Source organism: Oncorhynchus mykiss, chromosome 26 (genome assembly GCF_013265735.2).
Source record: "Oncorhynchus mykiss isolate Arlee chromosome 26, USDA_OmykA_1.1, whole genome shotgun sequence".
Taxonomy (NCBI): domain Eukaryota; kingdom Metazoa; phylum Chordata; class Actinopteri; order Salmoniformes; family Salmonidae; genus Oncorhynchus; species Oncorhynchus mykiss.
The window spans coordinates 34,568,199-34,584,766 of NC_048590.1; the positions used below are offsets into that span (position 1 = coordinate 34,568,199).

General features: G+C 40.5%; 1 protein-coding gene across 5 annotated transcripts in view; it reads right to left on the reverse strand.

The window, feature by feature from the left end:
* LOC110506693 (DENN domain-containing protein 5A) overlaps positions 1 to 14,896 on the reverse strand; it is a 52,507-nt gene extending 37,611 nt beyond the window's left edge. For 4 of the 5 annotated variants that reach the window (XM_021586500.2, XM_036964402.1, XM_021586499.2 and 1 more), the window contains exon 1: positions 11,563 to 14,892. In XM_021586500.2, the coding sequence (XP_021442175.1) occupies positions 11,563 to 11,662 (100 nt within the window). In that variant the 5' untranslated portion in view covers positions 11,663 to 14,892. Of the gene's footprint in view, positions 1 to 11,562 lie in introns of all 5 variants that reach the window. The other variant, XM_036964403.1, reaches the window with a different exon arrangement.
* Between the last annotated feature and the right edge of the window lie 1,672 nt (positions 14,897 to 16,568).

A 16,568-nucleotide genomic window follows, 5' to 3' on the forward strand; every position in this document is an offset into this window, starting at 1 on the left:
TCAGGTGGATGGATTATCTAGGCAAAGGAGAAACACTCACTAACAGGAATGTAAACAAATTAGTGCACAAAATTTGAGAGAAATTTATGGGATCATTTATTTCAGCTCATGAAACATGGGACCAACACTTTACATGTTGTGTTTATATTTTTGTTTAGTGTAAGAACAGATTCATGTAGCATTCAGATAAAGTTAGTGGCAACGTGAAAGAATCCTCTGCCCCTAAACACTATCTTGTGTCTTGCTAGGCTTTTTCGTAACATTATCTAGGGGTGAACAGAAAAGACTGTCAATCTCGCCTGGCTTTTCCAGTCTGGCTGCTGGGAGTGCTTTCAGGGTTTGTAGCTTCCACAGAGAGATGTACTGTATGGACACTGTAACCAGGGGTGACATGTACAGAATGACCTTCTAGGACTAGTCGTAAAGGAGACATGGGTAATGTACTCTTTTTCACTGAACCAACTCACACAGTCTGTAAAAACCTTGCTTAATGGCAAAGGTAGGAAATTCCAAATGCCAAAGGATGAGTAGGACTGAAAGCATGTTTTCTCTAACTTTATGAAAAGACTGAACTCTTTCCAGTATAGTATATTGTGAAAGTAGAGCCCCAGTGGAAGCCAATCATTGCTTTTCCTTGTTTCCTTGTGGCTCAACATGGCCTGGCCACAGCTTACCTCTCTCTGGCTGTGACCAACGTTGACAATGAATTGTCTCCATTTCCTTTCAACAGAAGCGGCGTGAGCCTTTCTTCATGGCAGCCTGCCTCCTCAGCAGCAGAGCTGAGATCAAATGGACAGACAGGCTGAGAGGTAATGAGGGAGTCAGTCTGCATCATCGCTTTCATAAAAACGCTATCTGCTCCTCTGCCGTGCAGCCGTCTAAACCCTCTTCATAAGAAAGGCTTCCTGTTTCCACAGAGTGGAGCAGAGGAGATAGAGAGAGCCTCAGGGTGCTGAGAGGGCAGAGTTAGCATATTCTACAAGCTTTTCTCCAGTCATGAACTCTGCCTGGGATTTAAAGGCAGGTTTCCTTATGTGAAGCATTTATTTCAGTTCTGTATAACTTGAGCTTTGACATCCAGAGTCAGGAACTGCAGAGAGGTCTCAAGGCATGTGTGGACCATGCACACCCCATAGTGAATGTATATATATACTGTATAATGAACAAAAATATAAACCCAACATTCAACAATTTCTAAGACTTTACTGAGTTACAGTTCATATGAGAAAATCAGTCAATTGAAATAAATTCATTAGGCCCCAATCTATGGATTTCACATGACTGGGAATACAGATATGCATCTGTTGGTCACAGATAACTTTAAAAAAAAAACAGGCCTCACAATGGGCCTAAGGATCCCGCCACGGTATTTTTGTGCATTCAAATTGCCATCAATAAAAAATGCTTGTTGTCCGTAGCTTATGCCTGCCCATACCATAAACCCACCACCACCATGGGACAGTCTGTTCACAACATTGACATCAGCAAACCGCTCGCCCACACAACGCCATACACATGGTCTGTGATTGTGAAGCCGGTTGGATGTACTGCCAAATTTTCTAAAATGATGTTGGAGGCGGCTTATGGTAGAGAAATTAACATTCAATTCTCTGGCAACAGCTCTGGTGGACATTCCTGCAGTCAGCATGCCAATTGCACGCTCCTTCAAAAATGTTGACATTTGTAGCATTGTGTTGTGTGACAGAACTGCACATTTTAGAGTGTGTAATGTGTAATGATGTGTAATGTAATGTGTAATGTGTAATGATCATGCTGTTGATATCAACTTCTTGATATGCCACACCTGTCAGGTGGATGGATTATCTTGGCAAATGAGAAATGCTTACTATCAGGGATGTAAACACATTTCTGGGATATTTTATTTCAGCTCATGAAATATGGGACCAACACATTACATGTTGCATTAATATTTTTGTTCAGTGTAGAAATATGCCTTTTCTAATCTCAGAATATAGAGAAGTATTATGTGTATTGCTGAATAAAAAAATGGCTTGGCTTCTTTTCAGTATCAACTTCTCGAGTCGAAAAGTGATTTTGAAATACAAAAAAGTACAGAAAGGAGAGATCCAGCAGGGCCATCCGAAGTGTCTAAAAATCAACAAGTACCAGAGGGCTAGATTTTTCAAGGGCACACACACTTGATTCCCCTATTCAATTATACTTCCATGTGTATAACACTTCAACAGTCATTATTCAATTCCACAGGGTTACAGATTTGCTTAAACACTATTTAGTTAGACACTGTAAGATGCCCGAGGAAACTTCCTTAAGACTTGAGCTCCTTTAACACACATATGAATTATTAACAGGCAGTGAATATGAGTGCAGACCCACAATGAGCGTGTGTGGGGGGCTTTATAGTGACGTCATTCATTGAGGGATTAAAGAGAGGGGGTGTCTGGGAAACTCAAGGGATTTTAGTGTTTGAATAGTGTGGGGGGCGCTCAGAGTGAGTGTGTGTATGTGTGTGTGCGCGCACGTGTGTGTGTGTGTGGTGGGTTGTGTGAGCTGCCTGTCCCCAACAGGACCAAGTTGTGAGCTAGCCAATCACGTTGGCCTGGCAGGAGGGCCCCAAATACATTTGCTAATCTGGTCTCACCCTGCACCCCAACACTGTCGCATAAAGGAAGGTTTTGTCATCAAGTTTGCCACGTTTTGGCTGCTGCAGCCAGTGATATAACTGCCCCCTGATGGAAAAGTCAGTGTCAGAAAAAATGACAGCATGTGCATGGCATACTGAGGGAGAGCGATATTAGCTGGTTAGTTATATCGATTTTTCTAAAATACATTGTGATCGTGACATGGCATACAATTATATGACCTCTGTCCATGTTGCTTTGGAACGGATCACATTTAATAATTACCAGTCTGTCATATTGGATATGAAGAGTACTTACTGGAGATCACACAGCTTTGGACCATAATAACTTCAGCATATTGAAACGAAAAGAAGAGGAGAAAAGGAGTTCTATGAAAAATTAAAAAAGAAGAATCTCTCATATTAAGAGGCTTTGTGTACAAAAATCAAAGAGAAAATGGGAGAGGGGGCCGAAGACTATCTTGTCTCTTTGTGGGTGGGACACAAGGAAATGCAGTGCCCTACAGAGGAAAGCTTCAGGCCATGTTTAGGCAGTGGATAGAGAGAGAGTGGGTTTCTGTTCCCCCATCAGAGCTCATGATCTGGAGGCGCTAATCATGCACTGGTCACAGCACAGAGGCATTCTGAGACAGACAGCTCATCCTCATTCACCTCAGCCTTATCATTTCTACCCTCAGTCCCCATATTCCTAACGTCAACATGTTGACAGTCAGATCCCCCTTATGAAAGTGAAATCTGCTTTTTTTCCCGACAGCTTTTTCAATTTCAAAATTGGAAGACATTTTTTATACCTCCCCCAGAAACACTCGAATCATTCATCTCTAACATGGATGTCCTCAGGCAAGTCACAATGTCTGCTCATTATGGGGGCTTGAACACTTATAAGAAAACCTAGTCAGTACAGTGATACAGTGCTGGGGTCCACTTGTTACAGAACATTGCTAGGCCTATATCTCCAGGCGGACTCCTGTTCCGGTTCTTAAGACAAATAACCCTCTAAAGGACACATCTGTTTTAAGTCCTGGTGGTGTAACCCAATAAGGGGCAGTGTCTTGGAGAAAGATGACAGAGGCTTCCTGTGAGGATATATGGGCTTTGTGAACCAATACAAACATACTGTACAGTGTAGCCTCTATACACGTTACAGAAAACTGCCTGAGAAGGACAGGGTGAGTGACAGCTGTCAGTTAGGCACAGCTGTTCAATTCACCACTAAAACCTCCTCCTATCATTGGTGGTGATCAGAGAAAGGGCTATCTGGAAAGCCCCATCCATCCTGACTGCCTGACTTCACCGTTTGAGTCAGAACACAAGCCATGGAAAGACCAGTGTGACTCAAACCACTCTGTAAAACTGACAAATCAGCTTGTGTTCACATGTGACATGAATTGTGGGGTTTCTTATGATTTCACAAGGCTTCTGCTCACCTGCAGTGAAACTGCCAGATCAGCGTATGGGCAAGCCCCTCTTTCTCCAACAAACATCCCAGCAGATTTTGAGGGGTGATAAGAGCATGCGTCATGGACCACACTACCTTAATTGTGTTTCTTAAGGTGTCAGCATGCTTCAGTTAGGCTACGTGCCTAGCAGAACTCGGCTAGCCGAACTGAACGAGTGTGCTCACATACTCCCGTAAAAACCCCTAATTTGAAAAACAAGAAAAAAGCGTCAATAGTTTGTCCATTTTGAGAAGCTGTAGCAAGTATACACTTCGTCAAAATAGTCAGAATTCATCTAAAATAACTCAAGAAATCTGTCATTAATTTAGAAGTTTTTACAGAGGAGATGTTAGCCGCATAATTGTACATTCAACTAAGATGTTTGGTGCAGTACTTCTCAATTAAACATTTGCATGAAAACAAGTGGTCTCTCATTGAATGACAACAAAGACTTTATTGAAGAATCCCTACTGTTGACCAATCACCGACGAAGGGGCGTAGACTTTGGCTACCGACTTTGGCTTCCCTCAAGAAAAAATGTGTGTGCCCGAACAGCTGAAAAAACTCTTACCGGTGTCAGAAACTAACAAAAACGTCACAAAATGTTGTCATGATATGTGCACAAACCCTTCCGAGCTGTTTCGGCTGGAAAGTGTGCGGACGCCTTTAGTCGACTCACTCACCACAGCACAGACTGATTGCATAGACTCTAGAGACTGCAGCTCGCTCAGTCCACTAATCACATGACACCCATAATCTCGTCTGATTGGTCAGAGAGCAGTTTGTGCTGGGCTGTCTGTTTGCTGTGTGCACGTGACTCCTCCAGTCTCCCAGGGAGAAGAAGAGCTCTCCCACTCACCGCTGCTACTGCATATGAAGCAGCTCTGCTAGCTCTGCTAGTGCTAACTGGGTCTCAGCAGCCTGAGAATGAGAGAGGCAGCAGGAAGTTCATACCGAGAACACATAGCCTGCACACGGCAGGAACCGTACTGCTTGCAGTATCTCCACATAGTATAGTTGTGGTGGAGGGCGTTATCAAGAGATACCAAAATAGCTGCAGGAGAAAGCATTCATGTAACCATCCAAAGGCCTTGTTTCTCTAAGAGGATACATACTCCATGGATCTCTACTGTAGAGAGAGGGAGCGGTGCTTTTCCAATGAAACGTATGTTTCCATCAGGAATGTGACACAAAAGACTTGTTGCAAGCAGAACCAACAACCTCTGCATCATCACGACAGTTGCTTTGTGAGAAGGTGTTAGTCCCCAGTAGCCATTGTTATATAAATTACACTGAAAAGTCTCCTGGGCTTGGCCCCAAGTCAGAGCAGGTCTGCAAGAGCCATTTCCAGTGAGACCCGGGAAACAGAAAAGTCTGAGTCTTTTTGGTAAAAAAGTGACGTAAATCTTCAGTGGAAATGTGCCAATGGTATATTTGTTTGCAGACCATGACAGTGGACTAGTAGGGAGAGGAGACGGGAAGTAGAGGTCAGGGGAGAGTGACTTAAGGCCCAGAGAGATGGTTGAAAAATCACCATTTGTGGTGAGTAAACAATCCAGAAATAAAGTGTAAAGCTTCAGGGTGACAGCAGTGTACGTGTCCACACTCTCTGTCACTAGCCAGTCTCTGCAGTCAGTCGGTGAGCAGGCCAAGCTGGAGGAAGCTTAGACTGAAGCTGGAGATATTAACTTTAACTTCACTAACTTTAAGCACCAGCTGTCAGAGCAGCTCACAGATCACTGCACATAGCCCATCTGTAAATAGTCCATCCAACTACCGCATCCCCATACTGTATTTATTTATCTTGTTCCTTTGCACCCCAGTATCTCTACTTGCACATTCATCTTCTGCACAGCTACCATTCCAGTGTTTAATTGCTATATTGTAATTACTTCGCCACCATGGCCTATTTATTGCCTTACCTCCCTTATCCTACCTCATTTGCACACACTGTATATATACCTTTTTTTTACTATATTATTGACTGTATGTTTGTTTATTCCATATGTGTTGATGTATGTGTCGAACTGCTTTGCTTGATCTTGTCCAGGTCGCAGTTGTAAATTAAAACTTGTTCTCAACTAGCCTATCTGGTTAAATAAAGGTGAAATAATATATACAGTGCCTTGCGAAAGTATTCGGAAGAATCAACAACAAGTGGGACACAATCATGAAGTGGAACGACATTTATTGGATATTTCAAACTTTTTTAACAAATCAAAAACTGAAAAATTGGGCGTGCAAAATTATTCAGCCCCTTTACTTTCAGTGCAGCAAACGCTGTCCAGAAGTTCAGTGAGGATCTCTGAATGATCCAATGTTGACCTAAATGACTAATGATGATAAATACAATCCACCTGTGTGTAATCAAGTCTCCGTATAAATGCACCTGCACTGTGACAGTCTCAGAGGTCCGTTAAAAGCGCAGAGAGCATCATGAAGAACAAGGAACACACCAGGCAGGTCCGAGATACTGTTGTGAAGAAGTTTAAAGCCGGATTTGGATACAAAAAGATTTCCCAAGCTTTAAACATCCCAAGGAGCACTGTGCAAGCGATAATATTGAAATGGAAGGAGTATCAGACCACTGCAAATCTACCAAGACCTGGCCGTCCCTCTAAACTTTCAACTCATACAAGGAGAAGACTGATCAGAGATGCAGCCAAGAGGCCCATGATCACTCTGGATGAACTGCAGAGATCTACAGCTGAGGTGGGAGACTCTGTCCATAGGACAACAATCAGTCATATATTGCACAAATCTGGCCTTTATGGAAGAGTGGCAAGAAGAAAGCCATTTCTTAAAGATATCCATAAAAAGTGTTGTTTAAAGTTTGCCACAAGCCACCTGGGAGACACACCAAACATGTGGAAGAAGGTGCTCTGGTCAGATGAAACCAAAATTGAACTTTTTGGCAACAATGCAAAACGTTATGTTTGGCGTAAAAGCAACACAGCTGAACACACCATCCCCACTGTCAAACATGGTGGTGGCAGCATCATGGTTTGGGCCTGCTTTTCTTCAGCAGGGACAGGGAAGATGGTTAAAATTGATGGGAAGATGGATGGAGCCAAATACAGGACCATTCTGGAAGAAAACCTGATGGAGTCTGCAAAAGAACTGAGACTGGGATGGAGATTTGTCTTCCAACAAGACAATGATCCAAAACATAAAGCAAAATCTACATTGGAATGGTTCAAAAATAAACATATCCAGGTGTTAGAATGGCCAAGTCAAAGTCCAGACCTGAATCCAATCGAGAATCTGTGGAAAGAACTGAAAACTGCTGTTCACAAATGCTCTCCATCCAACCTCACTGAGCTCGAGCTGTTTTGCAAGGAGGAATGGGAAAAAATGTCAGTCTCTCGATGTGCAAAACTGATAGAGACATACCCCAAGCGACTTACAGCTGTAATCGCAGCAAAAGGTGGCACTACAAAGTATTAACTTAAGGGGGCTGAATAATTTTGCACGCCCAATTTTTCAGTTTTTGATTCGTTAAAAAAGTTTGAAATATCCAATAAATGTCGTTCCACTTCATGATTGTGTCCCACTTGTTGTTGATTCTTCACAAAAAAATACAGTTTTATATCTTTATGTTTGAAGCCTGAAATGTGGCAAAAGGTCGCAAAGTTCAAGGGGGCCGAATACTTTCGCAAGGCACTGTATATATATATTTTTTTAAATAGACACCTTAACTTAGGGCTTTTTTCTCAATTTCCACCTGAATGACGTGCCCTGTTGCTCAGGCCCTGAAGCCAGGATATGCATATAATTGGTACCATTGGAAAGAAAACTCTTTGAAGTTTGTAGAAATGTTAAAATAATGTAGGAGAATATAACACAATAGATATGGAAGGACAAAATCCAAAGAAAAACCAACCAGAATATTTTTTTGAGAGATATTGAAAATTAGCTCCCTGGTTGCATTTCCTATGGCTTCCACATGGTGTCAGCAGTCTACATTCAAGGTTTCAGGCTTGTAACTTCAAAAACGAATAAGAAATATCAGTTTTAGTACAGGGACACAGTCTTGGAAATTCGTGTTTGCGTGCGCCATGAAGACAGAACGCACCTGCTAAAATCAGTTTCCTGTTGAACATACTTCTTTCCATAAGAAATATTATAGTTTGATTATATTTTAGGGTATCTGAGGAGTAAATAGAACCGTATTTTGATTTGTTGAAACAAAGATTAGGGGTAGATTTTCGGATTCCTTTCTCTGCATGTTGAACGGGTGGAAACGCAAATCGATGGCGCCAACTAAACAGACTTTTTGGGATATAAAGAATGATTTAATCTAACAAAATGACACTACATGTTATAGCTAGGACCATTTGGATGACAAATCAGAAGAAGATTTTCAAAATGTAATTGAATATTTAATCGCTATTTGTAAATTTATGAAACCTGTGCCAGTGGAAAAATATTTTAATGTGTGGCGCCGTCCTCAAACAATCGCATGGCATGTTTTCACTGTAATAGCTACTGTAAATCGGACAGTGCAGTTAGATTAACAAGAATTTATGCTTTCAGCTGATATAACTCTTATATGTACCTAAATGTTTAATATCCATAATTTGTATAATTATTTATTTGAATTGCGCACCATCTAGTTTCACTATCACTAACTAGTCAATCACGACACTACCTCACCACACCAGAGCTTAAGGAAGGCCAACGCTAACAGCCGTGTGTGTACAGCTGGAGGGGATTCACAAATATACTCACAGGGATACATTTTAACAGATTTTCCCACAATGTCTCAGTGACGTGGCAACACCCCATAGAGAGTAGTACACTCACAACATTGCTAGCGTATTGTCCTCTTGCTACAACATTGCAATAACATTGTAATAGCGGGTTTTTTTTGTCAGATAGTAGGATCTACCTAAAAAGCAGGAGGGCAAATGTGATGTATTGTAATCCTCTATGATTAGACAAGATGCTCCCTAACCATTATAACCTACCCTGTTGATCCTTGACCACAATGAGGAAGGTTACATCAGGGTCTGGCCCAAGGCAGTTTTCACTATTCAGAATCCCCGCCAGGCATGCAGTCACTTCCTATTCGCTGACCCAAACTTACAAGAGGAGGAATCCTGGAAGCATATCATTCAAAACACATTCTACATAAAACACACAGCTTGAGATATCTGACAGGCCAACAGCTTTAATTCCTTTAGATGTGGCTGACAGACTCAGGAAACAGTCTGTAACAAGCATGTCTAATGACAGCCTATTGTACCATTAGACCAAACAGTGCTATAAGTCTCAGCAGTGCACTCATGGCCCTGGAACTATGCACGGAATGGCAAAGAGGACAAATTCCTCATCCCATATCAACTCAGCCAATAGCACCCTCAGCCCCCAAAAAGGCTTTCCATTGTCTGAGTGAGTCACTGCAGGAGAAAACATGAAGACCAAGTATGGAACCTACAGGATAACCTCTAGTCTTCTACAGTCTAATCTCTGGTCAGAGGACCACCATTATTTGTCTAATTCACTCTTCCTAGATTGATGAATTACTGAATGACATGCAATCTCCTGCTGAACACCTCAGTAACCTTTAACTTTCACCAGCTGGTCTCTATCTCAGAGAGGCAGGTACTCGAGGAGAGGAGACAATCATGATAAGAATCTGAATAGCATAATTCTCTCAAGATAAACAACAGGGAAGTGAACACACCCTTGACTGATTTCTGTAAAAGATTCTACTTCCACTTTTACACTGAGGAAGGAAATGTGTCTTTGCGACAAAGATTGAAAAAATGACTAACGCAAATACTGTTAACAATTTATCTCATCAGATGTGTTAAGTACATTTGCATAAGAGAGATCTTGTGTGTGTTATCTAAAGATGTTTCCATCCTTCCTGCAAAAAACTGTCCCTTGATAAGTAGAACCTTAGGCTTACGTTAGGTGAAATGAGAGACATGCAAGGTGGTGCCACTCACAAACCAGTGAGTTGTGTGTGTTTTTATTACGGCAGGTCACGGTCTTCTCTTTGCCTACATTATACCTCGTTATTTTATACTGTAAAACTAGGATAGTTTATGAGGGGAAACTGTACAGTCAAGGCACAGGATGCATGCTCATTGTGTTTGTTGAACTATACAAGGGTTTGTTCTTCCCAGAGAGCCTACAGAGGTGGAGAGCAACTAATGACATCTGACAAGACACAAACAAAATAAAATTGTGCTGATTCATGATTGAGACCACCTGCGAGACTAACAAAAATGTCTCTGCAGTAGAATCAATTATTGTTCTGATTTGTACATATTCATAAACAGGTTATGTTTACAGCAGAAAACGTTAGCGCTTGATTGGGAAGTAACAGTTGAGTTTAAGGAAATGCACATACTTACATATCCTTAGACCCTAGGCTACCAAAAAAATAATGAAGCCTGACTTGTCCTTTGAAAACAATGTCCTGGATTCTACAAGTTCCTTCCATAAACATAACTGTTGCTGACAAGAAAACCAAGATCAGCATCTTCCAAGTACACTCCCACACCAGTTTCACTTCTTTTCAAACTCATACACAACTAACCCACCACCCTGAGCTCAGGAAGAGTTCACCCCCCACCCCGCTTTATGTATCATACCATCCTCATCTCCCCTAGAGACCCATGGCACTCCCAAGAAACAGCAGACCCGGTCTAATAATGACATCATCCTGACATATTCAGTGTTCTGCCCCCCCAGGGAGAACCTTATGGTCCTTGATACCCCCAGTTTCACTCTGTTTTCTGCACTCTGCCATGCATTGATCAATTGAATTCGATCTACACTGAGGGTAAGTGTGTAAGAAGGCAGAGGGGAATCAATCAAATTGTTCAGATGTCATAAACAACTAAGAAATCAGATGTGCTTCTTTGATATCGCTATTTTTGGCCTAACCTGCTTGTATGTATATATATATATATATGCTTGTAGATACATGTGTAATTACAATTGACAGTATGGTAATATCAACGTACTACTGATAGGGGAAACATCCCTATTATTTACAAATTGTAGAAACATGTCTTATTCTGGTGAGGTCTGAAACAGCCAATCAAGGTCAGTGATCTACGTATGTAAATGTATGTCTGTCCTGCTTTTGACCACTTAATGAGTGCTGGCTATACTCAGGAGGAGATTAATCCATTAACAGTTTTTTGTTGTCTTTAATTACAGCTGGAACATCGACGGCCTACAGTTCTCGAGCATTTCAAGCTAACAACATTTATTGGAATAATCCCTTCTAAACGATTAGACGTAACGTTATAACATAAAATGGAAAGGTAGAAAATAGGAACTCGTATGAACACTGATGTGCCGTCCTACTTACTGATGTACACAGTATTACCAGTTATCAACCCATTATAAACTGTCATGTTTTTATTGTTTAAACATGGATATAATACTGTACTCTAAAATCTATATAAAAGAAACAAACTAAGACATAAACCATGCAGAATTATTCGTATGGTTCCCCAGCCCGTGCACAACACTTACCTGACAGTTCGTCTGGTTCAAGCCCGCTTTCAGTGTCAAGTCCGCAGATAACAAAATAATCTGCGAATCGACATGAATTCGAGCTGAAGCCGGTGGTCATTTTGAGACTGGTCCGGTGGTACCCTTTTCCTCGGCTTTTTCAGCAGGGTGCATATTAAAGGATCGCGTAGCGATTTCGCGTAGCCATTGTGGATGTACTGCAAAGCCTGAAAATCAGAACAGTATGCCAGCCGAAAGGCATTATGGGTCTTCAAGTACAGCTGTTTTCATCTGTCTCAGATCTTCTCAAACCCTTGCATTACCTCTGCGTAGAGGGAACACACTGAGCATGTGCAAACTCCTTATAGATTACGTTATGCATTTAACCCTTCAGTTCCTGAGTTAAGGATTTATCCTGTAAAAACCTCTCCTTTATAATAATGCTATAGTAATCTAGCATTACATTAAGCCTTATTGCACCTATAATGAACCTGAGACATAGTATTCTTACTCCACTGTAGCCAAGACCAGTGTACAAGTGAATGCAAACTTTAATTTCACCGGTTTGGTCTGAACAATTGTATTCATGTAATACACATGTAATTCCATAGCTGTAATACACATACAGTAATAGGTATTCTACTTGAGTATTCAAGGCACAGATAAGGTGTCAGAAATAGGAAAAATAAGTAAATAAACGTTCTGATGCACAATTTAGAATATATTTCATTAAAATGTTGTCCTACTTGAAAAAAAGTCAAATAAGTCAAAGCAACTGTGGGGCTGAACTCTGTAGACATGTACAAAGAGCTCCACCTTGTGGTAAAAGGTGACGGTAAAAACATGCAGAACTTTGCCATTAGATTCTCATTCTCCAATCATTTACCGGACAGTGAGAAAAAAAATGTATATTAAATTTTATTTCAAAATAAATGTTAATAATGAACCAACATTCATTAGCTTGGACAAAAATATGTACAAGAATGAATATAATTTACAAACACTTGCCATACATTATCATTTTGCACAACTTAATACTGTAAAGATCACAAGCGTAATGAATGCACACACCAAGAATCATCCAAGCCAGCACAGATATTCTCAATATTCTCTGCATGAAAATTAACAACTGTTGGAAAGTTGTAATAAGAAACATGTGTAACACCCTAATATTGCAGTGGTCTTTAAAAATGGGATAAAACTACTGGGGACTTTTAAACAGTTATTGCAAATGTGTCAATACACTTCCAGAAATTACTTCTGATATCAAAATTGGGTGAACAAATAATGTGCTAGTAATATAAGGGCTAAGTAACAACATATTCTTATTTATTAAACCCCAAAACAGCTTTCATAAGAGCACACTGTATTGACTGAACAGCTACAGGATCTCCCATCAGGCATGATCCCTCTGAAAACTACTGCAGTGCAATCAAGATGAGGTAATGATGCAACCTCTATGAACTACAAAAAAGTGAAGCCCAAATTTCAAACAAGGACATTAACACAACTAAATGAAATGAAACAGGTCATGAATGATGGGTAACAGTGGGATTGGGATACAGTAGGGCTGTGTTTACACAGGTAGAACAGTTCTGATCTTTTGACCAAAGAGCTGATCGGTCAAAACACCAATTAGTGGTAAAAAAAAAAAAAAAAAATAGAAAAATTGGGTTGCCCGTGTCAACACAGCCATTACATAAAAATATGAAGCGCTAAGCCTGCTTTTATACAGGCAGCCTAATTCTGATCTATTTTTTCACTAATTGGTCTTTTGACTAATCAGATCAGCTCTGAGAAAAGATCTGATGTGACTGGTCAAAAGACCATTTAGCGGAAAAAATATATATATGAATTCGATTGCCTGTGTAAACACAGCCTTAGACATGCCAAGTGGACACACAATTCAGGTAATTAAATAATAAATTACATTTTCTCATACTCAGAAAGGGTTTCTATAGTGGATTAAAATGCTAATCCAAGTAAGACCGTTGATGATCAAAATTAAAAAATGCTTTCTCACTTTTTAAAATCAAATCAATTTTCATAAATAATGAGTGATTTCAGATGCAGAAGAGTGGACAGTGCTTGAGACATGGATTTTGAAGAAACATCAACAGTAAGACTGCCCAAGTGCACATTCACTGCATCAACCTCTAGACACAACCAGAAGGTTTCACAGCAGCAGAGAATTCATATAATGACATCAGGTAAGGCCAAATACAAATCACTCCAATCACATCAAAGCACCCAAACTATAGTACAAATTAGGCATAACACCAACAGATACATACAGGTTGGACTCTAAGAAAATATATAAACTGCCTTAAGTATTCACACCCCTTGACTCTTTTTTTGTGTTACAGCCTGAATTTAAAATGTATTCCATTTAGATTTTTTGTTACTGCCCTTCATACAATACCCTTTCATGTCAAAGTGGAATTATGTTTTTAGACATTTTTACAAACTAATAGAATTGAAAAGTTGAATAGTCTTGAGTCAATAAGTATTCAACACCTTTGTTATTGAGGCTTACCATAAGTTCAGGAGTAAAAATGTGCTCAACAAGTCACATGGACTCATTCTACGTGCAATAATAGTGTCTAATATGATTTCTTTATGACAACCTCATCTCCGTCCCAACACTTACAAGTATCTGTAAGGTCCCTGAATCGAGGAGTGAATTTCAAAAAGCAAATTCAAAGCCCAGGGAGGTTGTCCAATGCCTTATGTAGGGCATCCATCGATTTGTAGTTAGATGGGTAAAAAAAAATATTTAAAAAATAAAATACTAAACAGATGTTGAATATCCCATCGAGCATGGTGAAGTTACTAATTACACTTGAGAAAAATTCACCTTTCAGCAGGACAATAACCTAAAACACAATGCCAAATATACACTGGAGTTGCTGACCAAGACAACATTTAATGTTCCTGAGTGGCCTAGTTACAGTTTTCACTTAAAGCTCGCCGCCATTGGACTCTAAAGCAGTGGAAACGCGTTTTCTGAAGTGATCAATCACGCTTCAACATCTGACAGGAGAATGTTACCTGTCCCAATTCAACTAAGTTTGGTGGAGGAGGAATAATGGTTTGGGCTAGGCCCCTTAGTCCGAATGAAGGCTAATCTTAACACTACAGCATACAATGACATTCTAGACGATTCTATGCTTCCAAATTTGTGGGAACAGTGTGGGGAAGGTCCTTTCTTGTTTCAACATGACAATGCCCCTGTGCACAAAGCGAGGTCCATACAGAAATTATTTGTCGAGATTGGTATGGAAGAACTTGACTGGCCTGCACAGAGCCCTGACCTCAACCCCATGAAACACCTTTGGGAAGAATTGGAACGCCGACTGCAGCAAAAGGGGGGACCAACTCCATATTAATACCCATGATTTTGGAATGAGATCTTCAACAAGCAGGTGTCCACATACTTTTGGTCATGTAGCGTATGTGTTTTTTTTGTGTTTTTAATTAACAAATGTTAGAATTTTTCTTCAACTTAGAGAGAGTATTGTGTAGATCGTTGACAAAAATATTACAATTAAATCCATTTTAATCCCGCACCAACATTTGGAAAAGTCAAGGGGTGTGACTACTTTCTGAAGGCACTGTACATGAAGTAGCAGTGTGAAATCACGAACACCTGGGAAAAGCATGAACAACCAAAAATCTAAATTGGTAGCTTTGCAAAGGGCACTGCTGGATCATCCACTACTGCATTTCTCAACTGGCAGAGCATTTGGACTGGTGACGCACAAAAGGGAGAGCACACAGGCAGAGGCAGTCTCAGCACCATTAGTAGAACAAATATAAAAAGAATAGTATACAAAACACTAGTTTTCAATACTTGATATGCCGTTTCATACAATTGAAGGGGAAATCCAATTAGTAGCGATGTTTAAGTGAAAGGCCCAGCAGAAGCATCAAGGGTTTCATATTTATCTTTCTGCAGTTGAAGTCGGAAGTTTACATACATCTTAGACAAATACATTTAAACTCAGTTTTTCACAATTCCTGACATTTAATCAGAGTAAAAATTCCCTGTCTTAGGTCAGTTAGGATCACCACTTTATTTTAATAATGTGCAATGTCAGAATAATAAGAGAGAATGATTGATTTCAGCTTTTATTTCTTTCATCACATTCCCACTGGGTCAGAAGTTAACATGCACTCAATTAGTATTTGGTAGCATTGCCTTTAAATTGTTTAACTTGGGTCAAACGTTTCAGGTAGCCTTCCACAAGCTTCCCACAATAAGTTGGGTGAATTTTGGCCATTTCCTCCTGACAGAGCTGGTGTAACTGAGTCAGGTTTGTCGGCCTCCTTGCATGCGCCTTTTCAGTTCTGCCCACACATTTTCTATGGAATTGAGGTCATGGCTTTGTGATGGCCACTCAAATACCTTGACTTTGTTGTCCTTAAGCCATTTTGCCACAACTTTGGAAGTAGTCTTGGGGTCATTGTCCATTTGGAAGAACCATTTGCAACCAAGCTTTAACTTCCTGACTGATGTCTTGAGATGTTGCTTCAATATATCCACATACTTTTCCGTCCTCATGATGCCATCTATTTTGTGAAATGCACCAGTCCCTCCTGCAGCAAAGCACCTCCACAACATGATGCTGCCACCCTCGTGCTTCACGGTTGGGATGGTGTTCTTCGGCTTGCAAGCATCCCCCTTTTTCCTCCAAACATAACGATGGTCATTATGGCCAAACAGATCTATTTTTGTTTCATCAGACCAGAAGACCAGATTTCTCCAAAAAGTACGATCTTTGTCCCCATGTGCAGTTGCAAACCATAGTCTGGCTTTTTTATGGCGGTTTTGGAGCAGTGGCTTCTTCCTTGCTGAGCAGCCTTTCAGGTTATGTCGATTATAGGACTCGTTTTACTGTGGATATAGATACTTTTGTACCCGTTTCCTCCAGCATCTTCACAAGGTCCTTTGCTGTTGTTCTGGGATTGATTTGCAATTTTCGCACCAAAGTACGTTCATCTCTAGGAGACAGAATGCGTCTCCT